The sequence below is a fragment of the Phasianus colchicus genome, chromosome Z (assembly GCF_987193195.1).
Source record: "Phasianus colchicus chromosome Z, bPhaCol1.hap1.1, whole genome shotgun sequence".
In the NCBI taxonomy this organism is placed as follows: domain Eukaryota; kingdom Metazoa; phylum Chordata; class Aves; order Galliformes; family Phasianidae; genus Phasianus; species Phasianus colchicus.
In genome coordinates, this window is record NC_143476.1 from 54,400,125 (window position 1) to 54,427,313 (window position 27,189).

At 38.7% G+C, this 27,189-nt stretch overlaps 1 protein-coding gene across 5 annotated transcripts in view; it reads left to right on the plus strand.

The window, feature by feature from the left end:
- The first annotated feature begins 548 nt into the window (after positions 1 to 548).
- Positions 549 to 27,189, plus strand: part of PRUNE2 (prune homolog 2 with BCH domain) — a 138,406-nt gene continuing 111,765 nt past the window's right edge. For all 5 annotated transcript variants that reach the window (XM_090130806.1, XM_090130807.1, XM_090130808.1 and 2 more), the window contains exon 1: positions 549 to 669. In XM_090130806.1, the coding sequence (XP_089986932.1) occupies positions 634 to 669 (36 nt within the window). In that variant the 5' untranslated portion in view covers positions 549 to 633. The remainder of the gene's footprint in view (positions 670 to 27,189) is intronic.

Consider the following 27,189-nt stretch of genomic DNA (forward strand, 5'->3'; position numbering starts at 1 on the left):
ACCATAAACCTGTACCGATCAGGTCGGTTACTCGCAGTTGGTGAAGGCATCACGCTGCTGCGCACCGCTGGCGTGAGGCTTCGGGGAGCCGAGCCCCGCACTTTGCTCCATCCCCCGCGCACCGTGTGACCTCCCCCAGCCCGCCCCGCACTTCGGCTCTGCGGGGAGCGGGCGCTGCGGGACCGCTGAGCGCTCCGTCGGACACGCGCGGGCTGTGACAGCGGGCACCAAGGCCGGGAGCTCCCGCGGCGGGGGCCGGCTCCCCGCAGCGACACGGTGACCCCAGGCAGGGGCCGCGGGACAGCCGCCAGCGCGCACCTGTTGCGCTGAGAGCCCGCGGTAGCACAGACGAGAAAGGCTTTTACCGCAGCGGCAAAGTACCGATGTCGGTCATTTTGATAACGAGCTGTTTAAGCGCGCAAAGAGTTTAAGCACTGCGCAACCAGGGCACGCAGTGCTGCCACCCGCGGCTCCCACCTCCCGGCCCGGGGCTTGCGGCACGGCCTGACGTCACCGCCCGCGGCGGGCGGGGCGCGGGGCGTGGACGGCAGCGCGGGACCGGAGCGGGAGCGCGGCGCTGGCGGCGAGGAGCGGGGCGGTGCGGCGCGGTGCGGGGTTCCGCCGGCCGGCGCCATGGAGGAGTTCCTGCAGCGCGCTCGGATCCGCCTGGTGAGTGGCTTCGCCCCACTTGTCCGCAGCCGCATTGGCCGCCCGCAGCCCCGGGCGTGGCACCGCGGACGCTGCGGGAGCTCTGTGTGGGGCTCGTGGCGGGGGCAGCCGGCACAAGTTGGTGCCCCGTAATTATTGCTGAATAACGCTCAGCTTAAAGAGTGCGCGAAGCCGTGCTCGGAGGTGGCCGCCTGCCTTTTTGGGGTTATTTGAGCGTTTGTTTTGACTTCTAGGTGCATCAAGTTGTGTAGTTGAATAGGAAAAATGATATCAGAAGACACTGAAAGACTGTCATTTCTGTGCTGTAAGTGTCCCCGGGAGCATGGGACAAGTTTGGATAAGCAGGACTGAAATATCTGGGGAATCTGCAAAGGAGGCGGCAGAGCGGCTCCGCAGCTGCAGCGCTGCCGTGGGAGCTCCGCGCCCGGCTGTGCTGGCGGGGCTCTGCGAAGCTGCAGCGCGTTGGTGCTGCGTGCAGTGGCTGATACCTGGCGCCGAGCAGCGAGTATTGCCGTCTCCTTTAGGTGCAGTGCAGAAGTGGGATGTTTTTAAGACGTGTGTGACCTCGGGCTGCCTTGTTTCCAGTATCTGTACAAAACTCGGTTTTGCTGATGTAACCTCTGTGGGCAGCTCTCCTGCTCGCTATCTCGGTTCTAAGAAGTGGGTTCAGTTATAGAAATAACCACAGGTTAGTAGAGATAATTAATATAATAATAATAATAATAATTCCCTGCTGTTAGTCTTGCCTCATGTTTTCTGGGGCTTGGAACCTGTGTGCTGCTGGAGTTGTGTTCTCACCCTCTGGAGAGCCGCTGTAGAAAACTTTGTTAATTAGAGCATCAGGGCCTCCCCACTTCTTTGGTCATGCCATGGAGCTCTGGAGACTGAGAAACTGTAAAAGAAAGTTCTTTCTCTGATAGCTCTGTAGTTAATAGTTTGTAAGGTATGTTTTCTCATAACATCTTTTGTTATTGTGCATATTTTAGAAATCAGAGAATGAATGCAGTCCTTAGAGGAATGGCAAAATAGGAGATAAAGTAAATCCCCTGGTGGATCTCTTAGCACCTAACTGTGTTGGCAGGTGTAAAGGATAAGCACGAGCTGTGTCATCTTGATCACATTCCAGATCTGTCTGTTTAGGAGCTTGTAAACTGTTTCACTTATTTTTTTTAACATAAGCAGTGCAAACTTTAGTAGCCCTGTTAAAATATGCTGCATAGAGCAGTTACAGGTACTTAATATATTTTCACATCAGCATTTTGTAAAGGGCAACTTTTGAACAGGAGATTCATCTTTGACGTGTGTTCTGGCCAAGTATATCAAAGGTGGCCTTACTTAATGTTAATAGAAATTAATTATGGTAGTGATCCCCTCTGTATCACTGGTAAACAGCAACCAATGAGAACAACTTGATTTTGTTTCCAAAAGCAATTACTTTGTTAATCTTTCTAAAGTTGGAAATCAGGCAGGAGTTATCTGGAAAAATGTAATCTGAAAAAGCCTGTGGATAATAGAAGATATTATTTCTTTGATTTAGAGGAAATGTAGAGCTCAATGTTTGAACAGTGGCTTTTCTTATTGCTTCACTGTGGGTTTTCAGAAGGCATGAAAACTTTTCTTTGTGCCTTCTGACCTGTGTGAGGAGAATGCTTGTTCTGGAGCAGTCTCCTCTATTTGGAGAGCCTGGGGTGCCCTTCTGGCTCTTTCTGTGTTGTATAGCCATGCCAGCTAGGTTTGGCTCAGGAAGAAGCATCTGGACGCTGGAACATTCTCTTCCACATTAGCTTCAACTTGATGTTTCCTTTGTAGCACTGCAGCCTGAAAAAGATAATTCAGGGTAACTGAAGATTTCCATTCTGCTGCACAGAAGGCTGTTGTACCTTGGGTTGACGATGCCAGTCTTACCATGCTAGTATTCCATGCTGTAGGTAGAATCTCACTCGGCTAAACTGATTAGAATGTACCAACTACATGAATACTTTTCAGCCTGAGTAACGGAAAAATTTCTTTACTCATAAACAATAGCTACAGACCATGCCAGAAGAACAATTGCTCCAGACTGTGCAGGGGAACCTATTACTGCAAGTGCTTCATCATTCATTTGGCTCTGGCTCCAGCCACAACATTAATCAAGGCTGTTTTTCTACATGGAGCAAATTCTAGCTGAGAACTATACCACAGAAAAGACTTGCACATTTTTATTTTATTTTTTTTTAATTTTTTTTCTTTTTTAAGGCTCTTGTATACATATTATATATTCTCTACATGTTATAAAGTGAAGTCTCCATCAGGCTTTTCTTTCTCTAACAGTGGTGAATTGTTCTTCTGTGACTTCTCATAAACATAGAATGTTTTCAGTTATTTTCAATATGAATTATGTATACTCTGTAAATTCAAGGAGGAAAAGACAAAACATGGCAGAATATAACAGGTGCAGTTACTGAAATTTTTGGACATTTGTGGGGTAGAGTCTTATAAGTTGCTTTTTTTTTTTTTTTTTTTTTTTTTTTTTTTTTTTCCCCCCAATCTTTACCAAGTACGGTTCTAATGTGAGAGCAGGTAATGCTAGGTGAGACCAAAGGTCTGTCTCAAACAATGTTCTGCTTGACCAAGGAAAGATTACGAGCAGTAGAATATATATATATATATGTACATATATATAAGGTTTTGAGAGGTTAGATTAAACTGTGTATCAGAACCGACCTATTAGTCACAGTTAGAACCCATTGTTTGGGTTGGTTTGTTTGTTGCTTGTTTTGAAATCTCTTCCTGGTTTATTTTCCTACATAATCCTTGAATCATAGCATTTTTTTTTTTTTTTGAGAGAGACGTAAGAGTTCTATCATTTTTTATTTTTTCTGTAAGAATGGGGAAAAACCATTTTTGCTTATTATAAACCACCTCCTCGACAATTTTAATGGGTGCTCCATGGTTCTTACGCCTTGAATAAGTGGCATTTAGTTAAGGAATATTATCATACCTCTATTCTCTTCTCTCAAAACATTTCTAAGCTAACATTTTCCACTGCCTGTTCTTATTTGAACACTGTGCTATCCTTGCTCATCCTTGTGGCTTCTCAGAAGATTTTGTAACTTTATTAACCCTTTGAAAGTTAGGGACCCCCAAACCACCTGTGGTGTTTAAGATACTTTCACACTGTAGACTCTACAGTAGAACAATGTTTCACTTCCTTCCCCCTTTTCTTAAGAATTCTTGTTATTCTACTTATTTATTTTACTATCAGAAAGCAATTTCTCTGTTGTTTCAGGATAGTATCTGCAGTGGAAGCATGATGTGCTTTCTGCCTAGTAACTCAATTAATGCCTATCTGACTGTGTATAGAAATATAGTTAAAAGAGTTGGCTTTGTTTCCTAATGTTTTCCTGTACCTTTTAGCCTAGTCCCTCAGTGCCATGACTCTTTCCTTGCACCTTTTGTAAGCAGCTTTAGATTTGACTCTCCTAAATAAACTCGTATAGTCTACAGCCTTCATCATCCCATTACTTGCCTGTTCGTCCTACTGGAAGTAATATTATTTATTATTTATGTATAGGAAGAACAGCACATCCCAGCACATATCCTTCTGGATAGTCCTTCTCAGATGTTTTCCTTCATTCCTGTAAGGAATTGACTGTTTGTTCCTCTTCCTTCTTCAGTCCACCAACTTTTAGTTCTTCACTATCTCTTAGGAGGATTCCTATGTAAAATACTGCTTGCTGCATCAGATAGTGAAGTTTGGTACCTTTCAAGTAATCTCGTGCGCCCCAGACAGTTCTGCAGTGAGGCCAAATGACTGTGAGAAGTTAAATCAAGCCATAGGAGCCTGTCAAGAAGAAAACTGTAAGAATTTTTTTCTTAGAAACTAAGAAAATTCAGAATTCTCCTGGGAAGATGCTAAGACAAAGGCTGGCAGCCAGAGCTCTCTCCCTGGCCTGAGGTCCTTGCTCAACTGGGAGCTTAATGCTTTGTAGGCTGGCTTCAGGGAAGTCAAAGAGGACAGAATGAGCCTAGGAAAAGGCTTAATGTGCAGATGATACTGATACATCCACATACTGCAGCAAACTGCTTCAAAGTAGCAAGGGAGAGATTGCCCTCCCTCTGCAGAGAATTGTAGATTAGCTGGGAAAATAATCTTTCTAAATGCTGTGTCATCTTCAGCCGCTAACAGTGTTGGGAGGAGAATAAAAAGCCAAACAGACTTCAAGTTCTTTTAATCCTTTGCTGCTGTGGAGAACAGACTATAATGCAAAACCAGTGTTAAACCTGGCAGGATAATACACTGCAAATAGAGAATTATGCTCCCAGAAATATGCGTTCACAGACAAATTGGATGATGTGACTGGATATTTTCCAAAGGGAGGGTCAGGCCCATGACCAGGGAGATGCCCTTGAGAATTTACTAAAAGTCTTCTGAGATATTACTTTGGTAGCTATAAAAAATGAATGCTGTGTTTATGAAGCAAGGAAGCTAAGGAACAACTACCAATGATGGCATGACTTGAGCAGATTTGTGTGGTTGCAGTTTAAAAACAAGCTGATACTTGTTCATATTGCCTTTTATCTGCTCATCTGGAGCTTTTTTATCTATCTATCTATCTATCTATCTATTTATTTATTTATTTATTTATTTATTTATTTATTTTTAAATCAACCATAGCTAGTTATTACTTTGAAAAAAAGTGCTTGATTTAGCTGGAATAAAGTGGTAGCTTTATGGGAAAGAGAAAACATAGAAGTGAAGCAGAAGTTATCTTCCCAGGAACTTATCTAAGCAAAGGGATGGAAAATAGGCTTTTAAGTGTTAAGGGTAATCAACTCTTACTCTCTCATGTGTCTTCTTTGCATTAATCCAGCAGCACACAGTGAACTAAGCTTCATTTAGCAGGGCACCTACAGCATGTACAGAATGAAAAGTACTAGTAATGGTACTGACAAAGGCAAGAAAACTCACATAAGTAAGATTTACATGCTCTTAGATATGTTGCAGAATCAGAGCCTTCAAAATGATTAACCTTTTGTTCCTTAAACCAACTAGAAGAAAGTAAACTCTGCAATATCTGAATTTAGACAAGGAAAAGTTGTGAGGAGCGCTAAGCAGATACAGATATTCAGGGACTTATGGAGAGAAGTGAAATGATTGGAAAAATATGTTGGAAGATTCTATTGAAGATTAATTCAAAATAAATATGCAATATAAAGAGAAGCCTGACAGTAGGAAAACACCAACAAGGAGATGGGACTGCGACAGAGTTGTTTTAAAGAATGCAGTTTTGGGACACAATCTGCAGATCACCTAATAAAGCAAAATATACCTTGGTGTGTTTGTACACACACACACACACACACACACACACACACACACACACACACACGTACTTACCATTCTCAAAAATTATTATACCCTGTATTCTCACTGTCTTTTTCATCATCACTGTGCAGTTTCAAGTGAAATGCTTCCTTCTTTTTAGAGTACCACACATCCAAAAATGTTTCCTAACTGGAGGAAGAATTCAGAGAATCTTATTAAAATGGTTCAAAGGATTGACTTGCAAGGAAGAATGAATGAACTAAGCATAACACTTGATTAAATTACTGCTGAGCTGAGAATAAGAGCACTCTGGATCTATGGAGTACTAAACGTGATGCAAAGAATCATTAATTCATGTGTATAAATGTAAAGAAGAAGAATTGAAAAGGTCAAGAGAAGCCTAGAAATAAATAAATGTTTCTGGAAATGTAAGCTTTCTAGTTACAAGACCAATTTCCCAAAGAAAGGGCAGTACCCCTACCTTAAAATCAAACCCAAATAAACCCTGGTTTGGATGAACGTATTTAAAACTACTTGAAGAATCAATCCACAGTTGTAAGGAAAACATGCTGTCTGATTTAATAGTCATTGCAGTTCCAGGAAAGTCATACAGACTGCAGATATTCAGCAGAAACTTGGGAGATGAAAATGCTTTTTCATCACACATTTTCTTGCTTTTGGAGAACAACACTTTTTAAATAATAGCCTGGCTTTTATCCTTCTCAGATGTAGTGATATTTTCTCATTTTTCACATGCACACACCAAAAAAAAAGTGGAAGTGGAAGAATAAGGCAGTTCTTGGTGAAATTTCCATTTAAAGTGGCAAAGTACATCAGAGTAATTAAGATGAGGAAATTTCTAGCCTAAGTAACTTTTTGGGTGTTGAATGATTTGTACAGCTGACATGGTTTTCTCACTGTTCTGCAAAGAAGAAAATCCCAAAGTCATCTCAGTGCACTGTGAGTCAATTTACTAATGTATAATGCTGCATGGATTTAAGTCTATCACTGTGATATTGACCGGGACATATTATGCAAGAAGCTACACAAATACTTTATAAAAACTTCTATCCAATCCATGTCTTAAGGAGTCCATAAAGTAAATTGAAGGGAGCAGTGGAATCCAAGGCAGTAGCAGGATAATAACAGGTGATTCACGTACCCTGATTTATTTGTTAGTGTTTTGGCAAAGAGCAGCTTTGAGAAGATGTTGCAGAAAGGGAAGATGGTTTGTAAAAGGCATGGAGACAGCATGCCTGGAGATGAGAAGATTTAATTCTTTTCCCTGTTTCTCTTTGGTATTGACCAGATGGAGATAGAAGTTAACATTTCATTATTCTGAATAGAAGATTCAGAAACAGAATAAGGTTTGTAAGGGTTAGAAATCATTGGTTAGAAATTCTGTTCAACATGATAGAGCAAGGAGATCTTGGCAGTGAGATGTTGGTGTACCAGGTAAAGTTGTTTCATGGCAGGGTTTCATGCCAGGGTACCTTTGCTAGTGCCAAAGAATGCTTCAGAGATTAAACCATCAAGAAATGATAGCTTGAGTGCCAGTTCTGAAGGGAGAGGGGAGAGGCTGATCAGGAAGAAAACCTGCTGGAGTTGGCAGCGAGTAGGATGGGAGCTGGGTTTATCTGAACTGGGCATGGGCTGAAGGTGACAGTCCTGGGAGATGGGTAGGATGGCTTTAGTACTTCCTGTATATCCCTGTGAGAGAGAGGTGGAGGAAAAGAAGAAGGTGTGAAAGCCCTGCTCTAGCCATGCTTAGTTTGAGTTTACGACAAGGTTCTGCTGGGGAGAAAATGTGAGTTCTTGGTTTAAAAGAGGCAGGCACTGATCAGAACTGAAATCCTGCTTGTCAGCCTGGAGTTCTGAGGGAGAACTCAGATTCAGTGCATCAGTGACTTGATAATATTCCAATTTTATTCTTTTTCTCCAAAAAAGATGACTAGTGTCCACAGTGCAGGGCTGTAACAACTGGAGTGATATCACTTGTTCTAGAAGATAGTGGACTATCATAGTAAAGGACAGTGGATTGGCAGTGAAATGTCAGGAACACTTCAGAAAAGAATGACATCTTGATGATGTCAGACAGTGCTCTTTCCTTCTTTATAGTGCCATTTGACAATAACAGAACAGCATGTAATAGACCTAATAGACCTAATGTGCTGGCCCAGTTCCATTTTGCACAGTCATAACCTGCTTTTGTTAATTTCCATCTAGCCTCAATTTATCAGCCTTAGGCCTCTCTACGTCAATTACTGTCTAGAGCACAGAGTAATTTTTGCAGTGTAATTGTCTGATGTGACTTACCTGTTTGGTACTATTTGGAAAATTCTGCTGGATCACAGTGTTTATTTCTTTTTGTAAGTGACATGGATTTGATTCTGTTTTAGTCTTCTGTGTGGAACTGTCTCTACGCACAGTGCCAGACACAAACTAGTGAAATCAGCTGATGCACCAGCCTCTGTGTGACAGACCACCATGCTGTGGTGACCTTTTCTCTAATGGTTAATCTTGTTGTACAATGATTACATTATGATAGAGAGCATAAGAATTACTGAAGTTAATAAATGCTGCTTTGCTTTTATACAGTAGTGACTAAAAAATTCTGAGCGAAGATGAGTTGATGTGGAATAAGAAACCTGAATTGTTCCAATTCTACCATGACTCATGAAAAGAAGCAGAGACATAGAGTCTAGCCGGCTTGCTGGCAGGGAAAGGGTAATTCTTCTCACTGAACCTTGTATGCTGTTCAGCTGTCACTGGGTTAGCAGAGCCCAATGACAATTTTTTTTTTAAGTTTTCCTTATGAGAATCAGGGTTTCTCCATTTGGAATGTATTGGACTTTTCAGAGAAACAGCAACAAATGGTAAACTTGTAAAACGCCAGCAGGGACAGTCTCTCCTAAATATGGTCAGTTGGCAAGTGACCAGCTGACTGATTCAGCAGCCTTTCCTTTACTTAACAACGGTTTTAACAGGCAGTCAAAGTCATTTGCAGGCTTGAGTGGATTACAGCTGAGTCAGAGGGAACACAGTGACAGGTTAACTTATTAGGAAAGTGTCTTCCTGTGTTCGTGCATGCATACAGTCTATAGAAATTCCTTGTATGCATAACTGGTTTTGTTACAGGTAAATCTGTTTGAATCTTTGAGTATTCACATAACCTAGAAGAGAGAATGGCCTTACACATGTGTACTCTGTGTTTAAGGATCATAGAATCATAGAATGGCCTGGGTTGAAAAGGACCACAATGATCATCTAGTTTCAACCCCCCTGCTATGTGCAGGGCTGCCAACCACCAGACCAGGCTGCCCAGAGCCACATCCAGCCTAGCCTTGAATGCCTCCAGGGATGGGGCATCCACAACCTCCTTGGGCAACCTGTTCCAGTGTGTCACCACCCTCTGTGTAAAAAACTTCCTCATAATATCTAACCCAAACCTCCCCTGTCTCAGTTTAAAATCATTCTTCCTTGTTCTATCGCTATCCATCCTCATAAACAGCTGTTCCCCCTCCTGTTTACATGCTTCCTTCAAGTACTGGAAGGCCACAGTGCCTCTATGAAATGTTGGGAAGGCTATCTCACTGGGCTCCTAAATCGTTTTTTAGATGTTTGAAGTAGGTGACCTTATCAAGTTGAAAGACTACATAAGATAGTAAAAGTGTGATTTCATTTCTGGCCTCCCTATTTTTGGATTTATTTTTCTGTTGCTTTAAGTTTTTGATCTTTTAATTCAAGAACCATAAAATTAGTAATTATCGATTCAATTCAAAGAAAGAACTGTAGTGGAGAACAGCAAACAGACATTTTTTTAAATAATTTTGTGCCTTTCATCTTGATTTAGTTGGAGCAATAGTTGAGATAGTAGCTGCAGTAAAGTTTTCATAAGGAAAAATATTCTAATTCAAGTTTATGTGAAACAGAGACTTTTTTTTCCTCTGAAATTAATTACTGTTTAAATTTTTAGCGCTTAACAGACTGAATCATCTCACTGTGGTAGTTTGCAGTGAGAGGGACTTCCTCCCTGCCACCCCCCAGGGAAACGTGCACTGAGCTCTCTGTGGTAGGTTGTAACTCCAGAGCCTTCACCTTTTTGCAGGGACTACCAACAGAAAAATTGTGTTGTTCCTGAAACGAGCTATAGAATGTTGTATACCAGATAGTGTGTTTTTTAATAATAAAAGTTGTTTTGTACATGAGAGGATATATCTTTTTTTTTTACCCATTCGTTGTTTTTTGTTTTCTGGATATTCTGAGAGGCTAGGTACATAAACTCATACAAAAACAGCTAACTCTGTGCCACTCTCTAGGATTTGTTCCTTCCTTTATGAATTTAATGTACACTAGAACTTCAGTACTGACAGGTATAGCAAGAAAAAGCAAACATAGTGGCATCTTTTTTTTTTAAAAAGAGTGACATGAGAGCAGAACAGCATTAAAGCAGTCATTCCAGATATGAGACAGTGGTGCAGCCTGGAGTTCTCGTCTTTCATCTCTAGAGACACGGACTCATATTCTGTTTTAGATCACATGAGAAAATGAGTTAAGTGATCTAATCTTAGCGTCTATTTGTTCACCTCTCAAAATCACTGCACAGTTCTCAACTGACAGCTTTTGTGCAGTTTATAATGCAAATAGTAGAGAGGTTTTTAAGGTTAAGTCTGAAGTATTTTGGTTCCTCTGTTTTAACAAGTTTGCAGAATAACTATGCAAGCCTGTCTCAATATGAAAGTGTTGAGCCTTCTTAAAAAAAAAATGAACAACAGCCCTCCCAGCTGTATGGGGACTGGGGCCATTACAGTCTTGGGGTTTGAAAAGAGCATTTATTTACAGATTCTAAGTAAAACACAAACTGCAATTTATAGAGGAAAACAAACTTATCTAACAAAATATTCTTAGTTAAATTTAGGTAAATATGAAGACTATGAAGACTGCTTGACTGAAAATAGTTGGATCTTAATTCTTGGAAATAGAGTGATCTATAGTTACATGTTACAGAAATGTTTAAATCATTTATGTGTTCTATGTCTGTACTTGTATGTAATAATTCAGATGTGTCTCTTTACCAGTATATATGGTGGCACAAACAATAAGAAAACATTCATGCTTTCTATTGATTTTTGTTTTGCTTTGTTTTTCAACATCTTGCAGAGCTTATCTGAGATTTTATTCTTGTTTTGAAGTTTTTCTATTACAATGGAAATTAAAATTCTGCTGCTACAGTGGTCAAAATAACAAGTAATGACAATTCAGGTAAGAATTCAGGAACCGATTTCTGCCTGCTAAAATGGAACACTGTATAGAAAGATGTTCTGTTTTAATGCTTGTTTACAGGAGATGATTTACCTTATTGTTTCCTTTTTGCCACAACCTTGTAACTTCTAGGGAATCCCACAGTAAATTACAACAGTTTCACTATGCTGCAGTACGAGTTCTTTGTGGTTCTCCACAACTGTTTGTAATATTGCAGTTCTCCATTTTCTTCTATGCCAATAAATGAGGTACAGATGGGTGCTTCTGAGCATCTTAAAATGTTGAGGATAAATCGGCCTTTTGGTGCATGTTTATGTATCATCTGCCATCTTCTCTTCAATCTTACAAAATGCTATCCATTGCTAGATAACAAGACAGCTCATCTTGCCTGCCTGTGAAGTTGCTTCTCTTTGCCTCTCGTTGTGCTGGAAAATAAGCAGGATTCTAAATAAGATGTGAAATGATATTCTGAATCTTTCTAGCCCTGCTTAATTACATGTATCCTCCACCGTTAAGTGAGTACTTAATCACTAACCTTCTAAGCTAGTTAGTTATACATTTTAATTCTTTGCACATCTCTGTTTTTAAGAGCTTATATTGGTGCTGTTTGATGATACTGTGGAAGAGGCAACCTAGTTAGTTGCCATATTAATTAATGATTAAAATCAAGCTTCTTTCCCCCTAGACAGATAATTAATACTGATATTGAATGAACATTAGACTAAAAGATCAACATCTTCTCTTTACTTCCAATTAGAAGTGGTTATACAAATGAAACTCACGGGTAATCTAGAAATCAGAAATGGTAGATTTATGGCAGAGAGCAGAAATAACTCAGGACTATTTCATAGTATCATTTTAAGTGGTAGCAACAACCCTGTAGTGTAGTTGCAGAAGTTACAGGTGGAGTTCCTAGCAGGGCATATTCTGCCCAATTTGAAAAGTTAAAAGGTGATTAAGGTAGACAGCATTCAAAGCAGTGTAAGGTGAAAATATCTCTAAGAGGCACATTAAAATATCCAATCCTGATTTCTGCACTGTAAAAACAGGCTTTGATTTTAATGTTTCCAAAATGACTGCACAGATCCTTGTTAGCAAAAGAAAAGAAGCCAATGTAGAGGAAGCTGGAAGGAAGATTAGAGACTGAACACAGCCACACAACCCTGTACCAGTCCTTACCGGTTTTCCCTTAGTTTGTATTGTATTGTTTTTGGGTCTGAACTTGAGGCCGGACAAACACTCCTCCTGCTATAAATAAAGATTAGGTACGTGACCTGAAGAACCTGAACATTGTAAGTCTGTGGGTCCCAATGAGATCTATCTGAGAGTCCCGAGACAATTGGCTGATATAGTTGCCAAGCCATTCTCAAGGATATTTGAAAAATCATGACAGTCAGGTGAAGTCTCTGGGGACTGGAAAAAAGACAATGTTTCACCCATTATTCAGAAGGGTAAAAAGGATGACCAGAGAAACTACCTAAGAGTCAGCTTAACCTCTGTGCAAGGAAAGATCATGGATCAGATCCTCCTGGAGGCTATGCTAAGGCATTTGAAAAAGAGGGAGGTGATATGGAATAACCAGCATGGCTTAACCAAGGTCAAGTCAAGCCTGACTAACTAATGGACTATGATGGTATATCTGCATCAGTGAACAAGGAAAGAGCTATTGATGCCATCTGGACTTCAGTAAGGCCTTTGACATGCTCCTCCATAACATCCTTCTCTCCAAATTGGAAAGATATGGTTTTGATGGGTGGACTATTCAATGGACAAGAAACTGCTGGTGTAATTGTACCCAGAGAGTGGTTATCAGTGCCTCAATGTCTAGATGGGGATTGGTGACGAGTGTTGTCCCTCATGTCAGTACTAGTACTGATACACTTTCACATCTTCATTGATGACTGAATGCACATCATATTTGCAAATGACACCAAGCTGTGTGATGCAGTTGACATACCTAAGGGACAGATGCCATTTAGAGACAGATAGATATACTTGAGCTTGAGTGGGCCCAAGAGAACATCGCGAGGTTCAGCAAACAGGAGTGCAAGGCATGGCAATCCCCACCATCACTCACTGCAAGCTGGGAGACAAAATCATTGAACACAAGCCTGCCATAAAGGACTTGGATGTACTGATAGATGGAAAACTGGACATGAACCAGCAGTATGTCCTTGCAGCTCATAAAGCCAACTGTATCCCGGGCTGCATCAAAAGAAGTGTGGCCAGCAGGTCAAGGGAGGTCAAGGGACCCTCTACTCTGCGCTGATGAGATCTTACCTGGAATACTGTGTCCAGATGAGGAGTCCTCAGTATAGGAGAGAAGTAGATCTGTTGGAGTACATCCAGAGCAGGGCCACAGAAATGATCTGAGAGATGAAGATAGGCTGAGAGGGCTGGGGCTGTTTAAAGTGGAGAAGAGAAGGCTTCAGGAAGAATACCTGATAGCGGTCTTTCAGTATCTAAAGGGAGATAGATTATAAGAAAGAAGGGGTCAGACTCTTTAGCAAAGTCTGCTGTGATAGGACAAGGGGAAAATGGTTTCAAATTAAAACAAGAGATATAGAATTAGACTGAATGTAAGGAAGAAGTTTTTCATAATAAGATTTGAGAGGCAATGGAACAGGTGATAGATGCCTTGTCCCTGCAGATACTCAAGATCAACTGGATGCGGCTCTGAGCAACCTAATCTAGCTTTAGGTATCCCTATTCATTGCAGGGGAGTTGGACTAGATGATCTTTAAAGGTCCCTTCCACCTCAAATGATTCTATGATTCTATGATTTTTAAAATAGACTTTTATCTAGTTTTGCTCACTTGCTGTCACTTGCATGCACAGGGAAGCACAAGCACTTACCGAGAAAGTAGGTTAATGGACAAGGGAGCCCCTGGGCAGTGTTCTTTGTCTTAACTGCTTAAATCCAGTGGCAACGCACTGCTGAGGATTAGTGAAATCCCACTGAACCAGCAGGGGAATGGTGTCTGTGTGTGTCCTTGCCCCTGCATGTTTGCACACTTGTTTGGAGTTGCATGACTGCATGTATACAAGTGTAACTGATGTCAAACTCATAAGCGTAGCATGTTCTAATTTCCATTCATCTTTAGGAAGCCTTCTTCTAACAAGTGTTGAGGTGTGCAGGAAAATTTTGGAGGACTGAATAAAGCTGGCGTAGATGTCATCTTTCATAAGTATGAGAAATATTGTTTTCTTCGGAAAGCTTATGCCTCTAAAGAAAGGGGGAACTCGACCTTCTTTGTGCCCTGTGGTAGCTTTCACATTTCTGACAAAACTTAAGATATAAGGTACTTTTAATGCTCTATTTTCACTTCTATTTGAAGGAAATATGGAAACATTCTAGCTCTTTCTTTGAAACTAAGGGAAATACGGAAACATAAATAATAATGTATTTTTGCAAGCTTTAATAAAAAATCTGGGATAGATCTGTTTTTTGATACAGTCATAATTTGATGTGTTCTTATGTATATTTCAAGGCTGAATATTAATAACTATGTCATTAACAGATACATGCAGAGCATCACAGTTCTTGAGAATGTACTTAAAATCAACTGACTGTCATTTTTAACAGGATGCAGAGGCTAAGCTCTGCCCCCTGAGATGCTGGCAGAATCCACAGCTCCAGTAAACAGAACAGGTGACTGGATGCCACTGACATGGTACACAGCTGTAGCTGAAGGATCATTTATCTTCCTGTTAAAAAGATTTAGCCCTTACAGTAAGCTATTCATCTGTGTCAATCTAGAGAAGCTAAGGAATGGCATGCCTTCTAATTCAAGTATGATTTTATTTAATTTTTTAAGAGCTACATGCCATTGCGCTTGTTTTGTGGACTCCTTCACACATTTCAAAATGTTTAGATAGTAACCCATTATTTTGATAATGTGAGAGTGAGTTACTCAGTCTTTCTAGATTGATAGATGTTGTGTACATTCGGAGCTAAAAGCTGCTGCTGTATTTAGCAAAACAACTAAAGGTGTGTTAGAGTAGTTAACAAGCAGTGGAAGGGAATTATCTTGCATATTATGCATCTTTGCAGAATACTGCAGAGCTTAGAAGCCCTATTCTATACCCATGCACTAGCACCATATTGAACAAGATTCTGATCTGACACTTCTAAGTTGAAACAGGTTGGTAAGAATCATGAAACTTTATTTAGGATAATTGATCAAAGCCAAGGAGTGAAAACCACTAAAAACAAAAGTGAGAATAGTATGACAATGTGAAAGTTATTATTTATTGAATGCACTAATATTTGCTTCCTAGTCCAATCAATAATCAAAGTAAACAGTGAAAGACTGCCTTGAAAATATGCTTGTTTACTCTGTCTACAGTTTTTAGCTACTAATGTTAGAGAAGGATTCATTTCAAGAGCCCATCTCTGTGTAATTGCCATCATTTCCGAGGGCATTTAATTAACGTAAATCAACATGCATAAAGCTTAAAATAGCTCAAACCCACTGAGCTTTCATAAGTAGGTCTTTTTCCTGGCATGCCTTTACAGTGTAGTATAGATAGTTGTACTGGAAGGCCAGAGAGAAATACAAATCGAATGAGCCAAATGTGAATTGGAAATAAGTGTCATAGAGATAGGGTTTTCTCCTTCCTCTCCTCTTCATTGGTGGTAGTTTCTGCTGCTGCATTGCCTGTGAGAAAAAAGGCTTTCTATTCATTGTGAAGAAGGCCATGCTGAGCCACAAGATCATTTCCAATTTTGGTGGGTTACTCGGTCACCCAACCCCTTATACTAAAGCTTTCTAGTCTCTGTGCCTTAGAACACATTGTCTCCACAAGTGCATCTTTTGTCCCTGGAGAACAGATTATCAGCAAGCCTGATTTTTATCTAGCCTTTAATTATAGAGATTAGTATCAAATCCTTGAATTGCTGTTGCTATCAGTGAGAAGAAAGACACGGAACAGCTGTGTGATGTACTCTTATTACTAGTTACAGTCAGTAATGTTAATGTACACAGTAAGTGAAGTGTGACAGTATTCTATCCTAGTCCTCAGTCCTGTATAGCAGCTGTAGTTGGAAACCAGGAGAAGGATGGGAGTTGGGATGTGAGAAATTAGTTCTAGTTCTACAGTGCTGATAACGAAGAGAACCAGAGCAAACATACATAGGACTGACTGTAGATCTTACGTTCTTTTAGGCAAGATGGAGAATAGGACCCCTTGCAGTTTATACACAACTTCAATGTAGGATATTAGTTCTGAAATTATATCTCATATTTAAAGCCTGATAAACTTCTATAGCAGCAGCTCTCATATATTCCTGAATATGAAATAATATCTGGAGGATATATCATGTCTCACTGGATATTGCCAGTGTATGTACTGAATGTGTATGTGCACTCACCTACTCCTACATGTGAAGTGTTAGAAGCACATACTTCTAGGCATCTAGCATCTGTAATTCAGTGAATTTAGTCTTTCCATGGAGTGTACCGTAGCATCATCACGTAACAAATATGTCAGATTTCTTCACAGTAATCTCTAAATAAACAGGGAAATATTTTAAAAATAATGAAGATACTTAGGAATTGAAAATCAAATCAATTTAAAGTTAAATCAATCCAGATTTTGAAATTCTGGATGTGGGAGCTTGGCTGAAAAATCATTCATACAATAAGACTCAAATATAGGGCAGAATATTTTATTTTTTTACTGAGAACAATAATAAGAAATTAAGTAGGGTTGTTTGCCATATTTTTCCACTAGCGCAGTTTAGTGTTCTGTGGCACAACCAAGAATATTTTGAAGGAAGTAGAACAAACATAGCAGTTTTCTGGAATAGTTTTACTAAGATTCATGCTGTTTCTGCAATTTTGATTTTACTGGAGGTTCAGTTTGAGCTGTGTTAGGACTAGATCTGTGCTGTTTGGGGGCAGTTGTACTTAGTTATGTTGAAAAAAGGCACTTTCCTATCTGGGTATAACAGTATTCTTGAAAAATCGTTACCATAATGCTGTGCTTATTTCGCACAGGATTTCCAAAAGTCTTATTTTTTCAATCTTTATCTTTCAGAGCGTTTGTATTGAGTCTCTGCTAGTTTAATTTTTGGATACTGACTGTTATGTTATTGGTATCACTTAGCCAGGATGATTGAAAAAAGTGCTAAGACAATGATGATACCTGTCTTATGTGCCCTGCTATTTATAAAGTAGTCAGACCTCCAAATCTGATTGTCTATTTTTCATTTTTTTCATCCCCCCCCGCAGGAATTATATAATAGGAGATTCTATCACTTCAGTATTTACTACTACATTTTCTGAATTTTTTTTTATACTGAAGTACACCTGATATAAAGATAATTCCATTTATGTGGAGCAGCTTGGTGTAGATTTAATTAGTACAAAACTTCCCATTATCAGAGAAAGTTTTTCACTCAGAGGGTGGTGAACACTGGAACAGGTTGCCCAAGGAGGCTGTGGATGCCCCATCCCTGGAGGCATTCAGGGCCAGGCTGGATGTGGCTCTGGGCAGCCTGGTCTGGTGGCTGGCAACCTTGCATGTATCAGAGGGGTTGAAGCTAGATGACCTTTGAGATTCTTTTCAACCCAGGCGATTCTATGATTCTGTGATTCTCCTATGTTAAGCACAGCTATCACTTTGTATGTATGATATGAGATGATTTCACAGACTGCATGTCACTGGAGCAAAGAATGCAGTTTCTCTTGGCAGAGTTAACTTTAGCATGCTGAACGGCCCAAATGCTTCACAATATACAACTTATAAAAGATATTTCATGTCATGCATATGTTAAAGCTAGTATGTTGTTATGTATATCTCTTGCATGCTATTTTTAAAGAAATATATGTGATCTAACTTTGTATTTTGATGTTAATTATAACAGTAAGATACAATAATTATTAGCATCTTGATCAAATTAAAATCAATCATTGCAGAATATCTGTAAGGTTGGCTTTAAAATTGCAGGAATGTAGTATTCATATGGCTTCAGCTCATAGATCCTCCTCTGATCAAGTCAGGAGACCTGTTTCTCAAAATTTTTCTCATACATTGCCCTGCCTGTAATGTATGACTCAAATCATAAAGCCACATGCAGTTTGGTCTTTATGTCTTTAAAGAGTTAACTGATTTGTTTAAGTGATCAATAGAGTGAAATATCTCAAATCTTTTTAAATTTACTCAACGTTTAAATGTTCATTGAAGAGCTGATGTGCTTGTTTTATTCAGAAATGACAATTATATATTGGTATTTGTGCATATGAATTCCACCTGTAAAATGTTCAAATGGAACTGCAGAGGTATATGTTGCCATTTTAGCTTATCCTTTCCTCCTTGACTGATCCTCAGAAAAAATATTGTACTTTGCTGTTAAAATAGGAAAGAATGATGACCTATTTCTTTTTAATAGACTTTTCTAATTGCACTAACACTGAACAGATATCCTTTCAATAGCATAATATACCCATCATGTGCTTCCTGTGTAAGGGAAAGAAAGCCACACATAGTTAATCCTCTTGTTTCTTCTGTTAAAAATACTTATTTAACATAAAATGCTGTGTAATGGTATTCCAATCTGTGGAGACTTAGGTAATTAACTAAGCAGAACTCACGAGCTAAAGAAATAGCAGGTTGGGAACAGAGAGTGACCTTACAATGTACTATCATGAAATCATCATTAGTTTCTAATTTAAAGTGTTCCTGTTCTGACAAGCACCTAACTGGATGCTAGTCAATATCTGTAAGGATGAGATATATATATATCCAGGCATATAAATATATATATAGATATAAATAACTTGAACCTCTAGGCTAGGAGCACAGAAATTACTGGTCTATACCAAATGTCCATTGGATGGAGTATGGTGTGTTGCTGGTCACTGAGGTGTACTATACTGTATTTATGGACAAAATGTAAATGCTCTATCAGCACTCGTGCACTCTGCAAGTAGGAAGTAGGAGTCTGGCTGTTGTCTTCTGTATCAGATATTTTGGCTTCTATAGGTACTTTTTATATACCTAGGGTTATTTTACTTTAAAATGTGTTTATTTATTTATTTACATTTAAAGACTTCTTTCTTTGTAAGAAGTGACCTAGGAGAGTTATTATGATCTCTAAATTTTACCTTCAGAATCGCTTTGAAAGTTTATAGCTCTGTAATTTGGTGGAAGGAAGGTATCAGCCTGAGAGGAAGCAGACTGTTCTTTGATAGGTTACATTTCTCTTCTTACCTTTGGACCTTTTGTTCTTAACAACAGCAAAAAGAGAAATCAATGGATGCTGCTTTTTCTAACTGAAAGCCAAGAGCTTGAGGGTTCAGAAAAATCAAACTCCCTGTGTGGGGGAGGCTGCAGTTATTTGTGTTCTCCATAAATTAAAACTAAATCATACTACGTTAATTGAAAAAATAGAGGATACTGTTCATTACACAGAAACTGTCAGTTAAAGATTAAAGTTGAAATATTAATGTAATTTATTCTGTTTGCTGTAGTCATTCTCTTACCAAAATAATGGTTGTCTTTTGAACTAGCTAGGGCTGCAATTTTAGGAGGGATGGCAGATTGTTCGTAACGCTTTTAACAGAGGATTCTTTTGTGTATTCAGCAAAACTATCACTGAAGAGGTATTAGGAGGTAGGATGTCTTGTTTAAATCATTAATATATCTTCATATGTGAATTTTTCCACTCATTTCTATTACTTATTCCTTCTTAATAAAATTTTGAAGTAATTTGTTGTGAAAACACTGATCAGGACGGATGAAACTGAACTAAACGATAAATAAAATAAATCTCTCATTGGGTGGGTTCCTTGTTCTCATATTTTTTTTATGCTTACCCAAACTTTTAAACAGAAATTAGTAGTGTGATATATCTTTAAAGAAATTGTTGCATTCCTTTGTAATATAGGTAGTGCTTCAATTTACTTTTAAAGTACAATTTAAATGATTTTGTCTATGATTTTTCATAGTTTTAAAGCAATAGTTCATGTGCTTACTGTGACGTGAATATTTAGTACTGTGTGCTCTCTGTTTCTAGAAGGAGAACATTTCTATTCTTCTCTTTGCTACATACCATTTATGAGATAAAATTGAACTTCTGTGCCATATAAAGTCTGTCTTTAGTCAACAGAATATTTATAAGTACTGAAGCTTGTACTTCTGTTTGGATGGTACGTGGAGTCTGTAGCTATGTGACAATTTGGCTATTACTCTATGAGAGAAAGGTTGTTTATTATATAGCAACTCTCCACATCCAGGCTGTGCTGGATGATGATCAGTACAATTAATATAATTTGTTCCTTTGGTGTAGCACCATTTTTCTATCTGCTAGGCACAAGTGCTCTATAACAGGACAAAATGACGTGAAATCGAGCTGCAGTTTGGAGTTGAAGTAATAATCATCACAAATATTACGATCATAATAATCATCACAAATATTACAAAGTGTCACCAGCACTGTGCAGAAGTAGTAATGATTCTCACTTAAGATATGTAATCTCTATATTTTTATTTTTATTTTTGAATCTTTTTAGTGGGAACTGTGATGCTCTGTGAGACTTTGGAACTATGGTACTGCTGAACTCTGTAGTACAAGAGAGAATGGAAAATACCAAGTTGATCTTATTCCATCCTGTAGATCTTTCCAAGCCTGAGTGGTAAATCATGATTTCATTTCCCCACTTTTTGTCTTCTAGAGGATAGTTTTCAAATTGATACTTATTTCTTTCATTTCTTTTTTTTTTTTTTTCCTATTCTTAATTGCACCAGACATATAGGATGATTAGACATAGTAGTTCACTTAATATGCTACCTCTTCGTAGAAAAAATTGTAAGAGATAACATGTGCTTAATTCTTTTTTTCCTGAAACGTAGTAGTATATTAGGTCTTCTCCTTGAGATCCAAGCACTTCACTTCAGTTTTCTGTCTTTTTCTCATTGAATGCTACTGTTACGTATCTTCAAATAAAATTGAGGTGAATTTTTTTTTTTTTTACAGGAGTGTATTTTGTATCTTCTGTCTCATTAGCACAAAAACTAACATCAGCAGAGCAAAAATGAATATTTTAGATTGCTACTGTTTATTGCCTTTCAGCACACTTTAATTAAAGTGGCGTTTGTTTGCCTATAATATCACCATTCCCTAATCAATGTACTGAGCAAGCACCATGGTGACAAGATAAGTTGCTTTGTTTTGTTCCATATGTCTGTGTTCCAATTTTTCCATAGTTTTAATTGGTTCCCTGCAGAATAACATTTACAAGCATATGGTATGGAAAATGCTGACTGCATTTGTTATCATATATTTTAGTGCGTTGGTGGCACTAGATCACTAAGCCTTTAAATGTGATTATGAGGTTATTTAATGCATTCAATATTGTGCTTACAACACAGCAAAAATCTGCAGTGAGCCAAATGATATCTAAGAAATATGTTTGAATTTCTTCTCAGTGCTTCAAGGATAGATGGCGAAGTCTAATTCAGACTAAGAGCAATTTGAAAATGTTTGTAGGGGGTGCTTGTCATCACAAGAGGAATATGCATAGGAATGTGGAATGCAGAGAAGACAAAATACAGGATATGTCAAATATTATTGACTTAAGAAGAAGTGCACTTGCCAGTGAAATAATAGAACAAAGTGCAGAATCTACCCTTGAATCTCATGTCAGCATGAGTGAAGGTCTAAGATCAACCATATTAATGTGAGTGTTGGTTTATGACTGAACCTGTTTTCTTGTTGAGAAAAATCTGCCAGTTTGCTTTCAGACTGCTCTAAGAAGTGCTCAGTGGGTCATAGTACATATTAATGATACATCTGGATTTTGTGAGTGGATTGGCAAGTCAGACATAGCCCAAACAGTTGGAGAAAGAAGACAAAACCTCGTCACAAAGATCAGGAAGATTTCAAATGTATGGATGAATCCGTGGCATATGGTTACAAAAGCTTCCATATTCCTTCTGCCCCAAGCCTGAACCCAGCATAACTTATCTCTATCTAGAATTCTAAATACATCCTAAATTTATCCTGTTTTTGTGTTGCTTATGTGCAGTGGATGAACCTATAGTCTAAGATTATTAGTGACTGAGTCATATGCTGAAAAACATGCAAAAGTAATACAGCAATGTGATTATATGTTTTGTGTTGCTCGTATAGAGTACATCTGTAGATCTGACATGAGTGCTATGGTGAGGGTTGTATGGGGATCTGTACTGTATAGCTATAGCCAATTGCTGTATGAGTAAAAAAGGCAATGTCTTATAAGAACATGGCACATGTTTCTCTTACAGAAACATCTCAAATTAAAGAATAGATTATTTTGTAAAATCAAGTGATGTTTTTATTATTCTGAGCATACATTTCTTAGTGCACTGTCACTTCTCTAGTAAGCACAATGTTGAAAAACAATTTTAATCTGTGCTCAATTTCTGCACCATAACAATCTCAGAAAAACACGCTTAAACTCAAGCGTGTTTTAAGAATAGAATTCCCTCACGGAAAAAGAGACTAGCACTGATAAGAGGAGGTTTTGGAAAAATTATTTTGGGAATAGTGTTTGCAGCATGAAGGACAGCAGAGAGATATCATTAAGTGATTTTTCAATGTGGAAAAAGATTTAGCAACTAAAATGCTATTAGTGTAAAAATGACAACAACAACAACAAAATGATCCCATCAAGACAGGAGCCAAAGAACAGTAACAACAAAAACAATTAAAAACCTTATTTCTGAGGCAGTCTTATTTGAGAGCAGAGAAAAAGCCAAAGGCATTTTAAAATTGTGATACTTTGTAAATCTGAACAGAAAAGGCAAAGCTGAATGTGACTTTGGCCTCCTGATCATCCAGCTTTTAAATTCCCTTCCAACTGGAGATATGTAATGTATTTTAGGGCAGAGAGATAGTGACTATGATTGTGTTGTTTCTATGTCTTAAATCACTTAAAATGTAGCTTATGAGCTCAAGAGAAGACAAAAATGTGCACAGCAGACCTAAAGCAAAATAAAAATGTGGAAATGTAACCGTATTATGTTTGTGTTAAGTGTAATATGGTCTCAAATATCCACAGCGCATTAATGAACGCTTAGAAGAAACGCTGAATTCATAAGGTATTAAAAATAAAAAACAGTACAGAACAGAGTAAAAACGATATATTAAATGTAAACAAACAGAATTCAGTCTCATTATATATATAACAAGGCTGTTGGCTCGCTTCGGGATGTGATCTCTTTTCAATTTGTTACCTATCACCTGAGGCTTATTCTAACTAAGAAACATGAAGCTCAGCTTCAAAGGTTCAGTAAATTTATTGTCAGTTGGAAGATTGCTTCCTCCAACAGAGGACAGCTTAAGATTCTTGGACACCCTGAGATCAAATGTTAAGTCTGTGACAGAGGCAGGTAAATGAACTATGTTACTTGAGATTGAATCCCCTCGACTTCTCTTAAAAAAAGATAAAAAGCATCACCTTTTTTTTTTTTTTTTTTTTTTTTTTTTCCTCTCTTTCTTTGTTTTCTACAGTTTATTCAAATTCTGCAATGCGTGCTGTAGGGAATTATTGATACCAATCACCTCTTGGCACACTATGGAACAGATTAAATTAACATGACCTGCTCCTCTACTTTTACCTCATTTGTTTTTGGTATCTCAGGGAACACTTTTATTTGGTAAGAGCAATCTGTAAGTAGATGAGTGGTTCAACTGCTATGAGCGGACAGATAATCTATTCTCACCTCTGCATGTTCAATTGGAAAGGAGAGGGAAAAAAGAGTCATGTAACTTGACCTGAAAATTCAAAGGCGTGCTGTTATTGACTTTAGAAACCAAAGATAACCTGGAATATGAATAGCACTTGTTCTCTGCAAGACTGAATTGCTGTATGATGTACTGCTAACGTGCAGGTGTTAGTTGAGAACATTAGTCATGCAGAGAACACAACTCATTTGTTGTTCAAATTAGCGTGGCATAAAGCAAAAAGAACAACTTTGATTTTCTACTTTAGTAATCTCTTTGATAGGGAATCTTATTGACTGGCTGTTGAAGTACTGCTGATTCAGGATTAAATAATCATTCTGCTGGGAATATTTTCCTTTTTCAGCCATACTAGAGTACATCCTGTTCTGACTGGCAGAAAAGGCAATATGATCTCTTTATTGAGCCTAAGGTCATTTGAATAAGTTTCTACCCTCTTCAACTTATATTATTATAAAAACATAGTTTTCTTTAATTCCCTAGGGTGAAATATATTAAAAATGTCTAGGTTAAAGGGAGTTTTTTCTTGAAGTAAAACTAGGGTCAAAACACACAGTGTAAAAGTTAGGTTTCAAAAATATGGGCAAACATGGGCGGGCAGGTGTATCTCCAAAATAATCCATTTTTAAAGTCAGATATAACTGAGTACTGCTGACATCTGTGATGCAGTACAAGTGTTGTCTCCAAAGCTGTCCCTCAGTGTAAAAATTTGAAGAAGCAAGGGAGTGTGGACATAAAACTTTAGGTGCAAAATCAGAGTCAAAACAATTGATGGAACAAATGTAAACTCTAAAGGAAATGACAATTTTGATGTTTTTAATTATGTGATGCTTCTTTTGATATTTAAATAGCATCTGTGCATTGTATGTTTTCTCCAACTCTTCTATTTTTCCAAAATCGCACTAGGTATCATTACTCATACTTATTTTCACAATGATAGTAAATTTTCACAGAATTAGGAGAAGCTGTTCCCTTTATGATACAGAGCCCTAGCAGAGAGATTTTGACAAATTTAGAGGGCTAGGTGTAATCACCTACCATATGAAATATAACAACAAGCAAATGCCCAATTCTGCACCTGGGACAGTGCAGCTTTGGATACATGTACAGAGTGGGGGAAAAGAGGCTGGAGAGCAGCCCTGTGGAATGGGGATCTGGGAGCTCTGGCTGACTGTGAGTGGAACACGAGCCAGCAGTGTGCCCTGGCAGCCCAAAGGGCCAACCGTACCTGGGGTGCAGCAGGCCCAGCACTGCCAGCGGGCGAGGGGAGGGGCTGTCTGCTCTGCTCTGTGCTGTGCGGTCTCACCTACAGCACTGGGTGCAGCACTGGGTGCCACAATAAGAGAGGGACATAAAACCATTAAGGAGCGTCCAAAGGAGAGCTACAAGGATGGTGCAGTCTGGAGGGCACAGTGTGTGAGGAGCAGCTGAGGTCGCTGGGTGCGTTCAGCCCAGAGCAGGGCAGGCTGAGGGGAGGCGTGATGGCGGCTGCAGCTCCTCACAGGGAGCGGAGGGGCAGCGCTGAGCTCTGCTCTGTGTGACAGCGACAGGCCCGAGGGAACGGCATGGAGCTGTGTCAGGGGAGGGCAGCTGGGGGTTAGGGATGGGTTCTTTGCTTCAAGGCGATGGGTGTGGAACGGGCTGCCCAGGGGAGTCATGACCTGACAGTTCAGGAAGCATTTGGACAATGCTGACAGAGATAGAGTTTGATTTTTCATTGTTCCTGTGTGGAGCCAGGGGTTGGACTCGGTGATGCTTGTGGGTCCCTTCCAACTTGTGTTATTGTGTGATTCTGTGATGTGAATGAATGTACGTGGTAAACAAGTTAGTAGATATTTCAAAACAGAGCTGACTTGCATATGAACATACTCTGCAAAATCAATTCAAAATGAGAAGATGGTAGAAATTTTTCATTGGTAGGAATTACTTCTTTTACAATCTGAAGTTTGTCTGTCTGCAGAATTCCAAATCAGAGCTTGTTGGTACTGCAGCAGTATTGAACTGAATTGAACTGAATTCTCAGCAGCGATGGCCTATTCCAATTCTTGGTTAGAAATGTCTGGAAAAGAAAGTTTCTGAATGATCTCAGGTGAGAATTTCCTTTCTCAGAAAGCATGCTGAGTAGTTAGCCTGCCCTCATGTCCATCATAAATTTTCAAGGATTTAGCATGCTGCTGTGGAAAAGTTTAATTCTAGGAAACAGCATTTTTTTATTCTTTATTTTTAAATAAAAGTCTTTGTAGAAAGCTCTCAACTCTCAAATAAACTTTTGAAGTATTAACTTTTTTAAAGTCCAGCAATGCTTGGTTATGTTCAAGTTACGTGTGTGGTGCAGTCAGCATAAGAGAAACAAATGCAGCTAAAACCTGGTGAAGTATGTATATCAAATAGGCTCCGGGTAAGTTACATATGCAGAACAGCTAAGGTCTGAGACCTTTTGCTTGTCTTCGTAATAGATAAATTGTTTTTCATCATCTTTTACAGATCTTATTCCATATGAATATTTAGTACAAAATTCAGAAAAAAACAGCAATATTTTATGTCTGTCCATTCTTTCCTGAGAGTAACTTTGAATTTTTATGACCCTTTCACTTATCTTACTGTAAGTCAGTATCTGCCCCACAAAAGCAGAAAGTCTGGATCTAGACAACTGCCCTTTTATTATATTATATTCTGACAGTGGCATTGATGTTTCTTGTAAAAGCTATTTTGTTCAATACAGATCAAGCAAGTAAAGATTAAAATATGGCATGCTTGAAATTTTCTCTTTTAAAATATATTCCCTTGGGAAGAATCAGTTGTATAACTACATTTTTATAACTATTACAGTAAGGTACAATATGTATTGTATACCATACATGATAAATGTAATGTTCTGTCCTCAAAAATAAGACAAAACAGAATACTTAGTGGGATGACTTTTTTCAGGTCAGTATAAAGCTCTCTAGTGAAGAGACTAATGAAATATTAAAGTAAGTCGAACTTGGCATAAAATATTAAATTAACTTTGCCTTGGCTACAAACCATTTGTTGGACAACAGAGAAGGATAATCAACTTAAAAACCCTCAGACTGATGGAGATATAACGCTGGCTGATATTACGAGGCAAATGTAGTATATACTCTGAAATGAGTAGAAAAATTGTAAATCTGGATCGGAGGCACAATATCAAAGTTACAGAGTAGTACAAAAATCCTCTTGTCTAAGTAAAAGTCTCCAA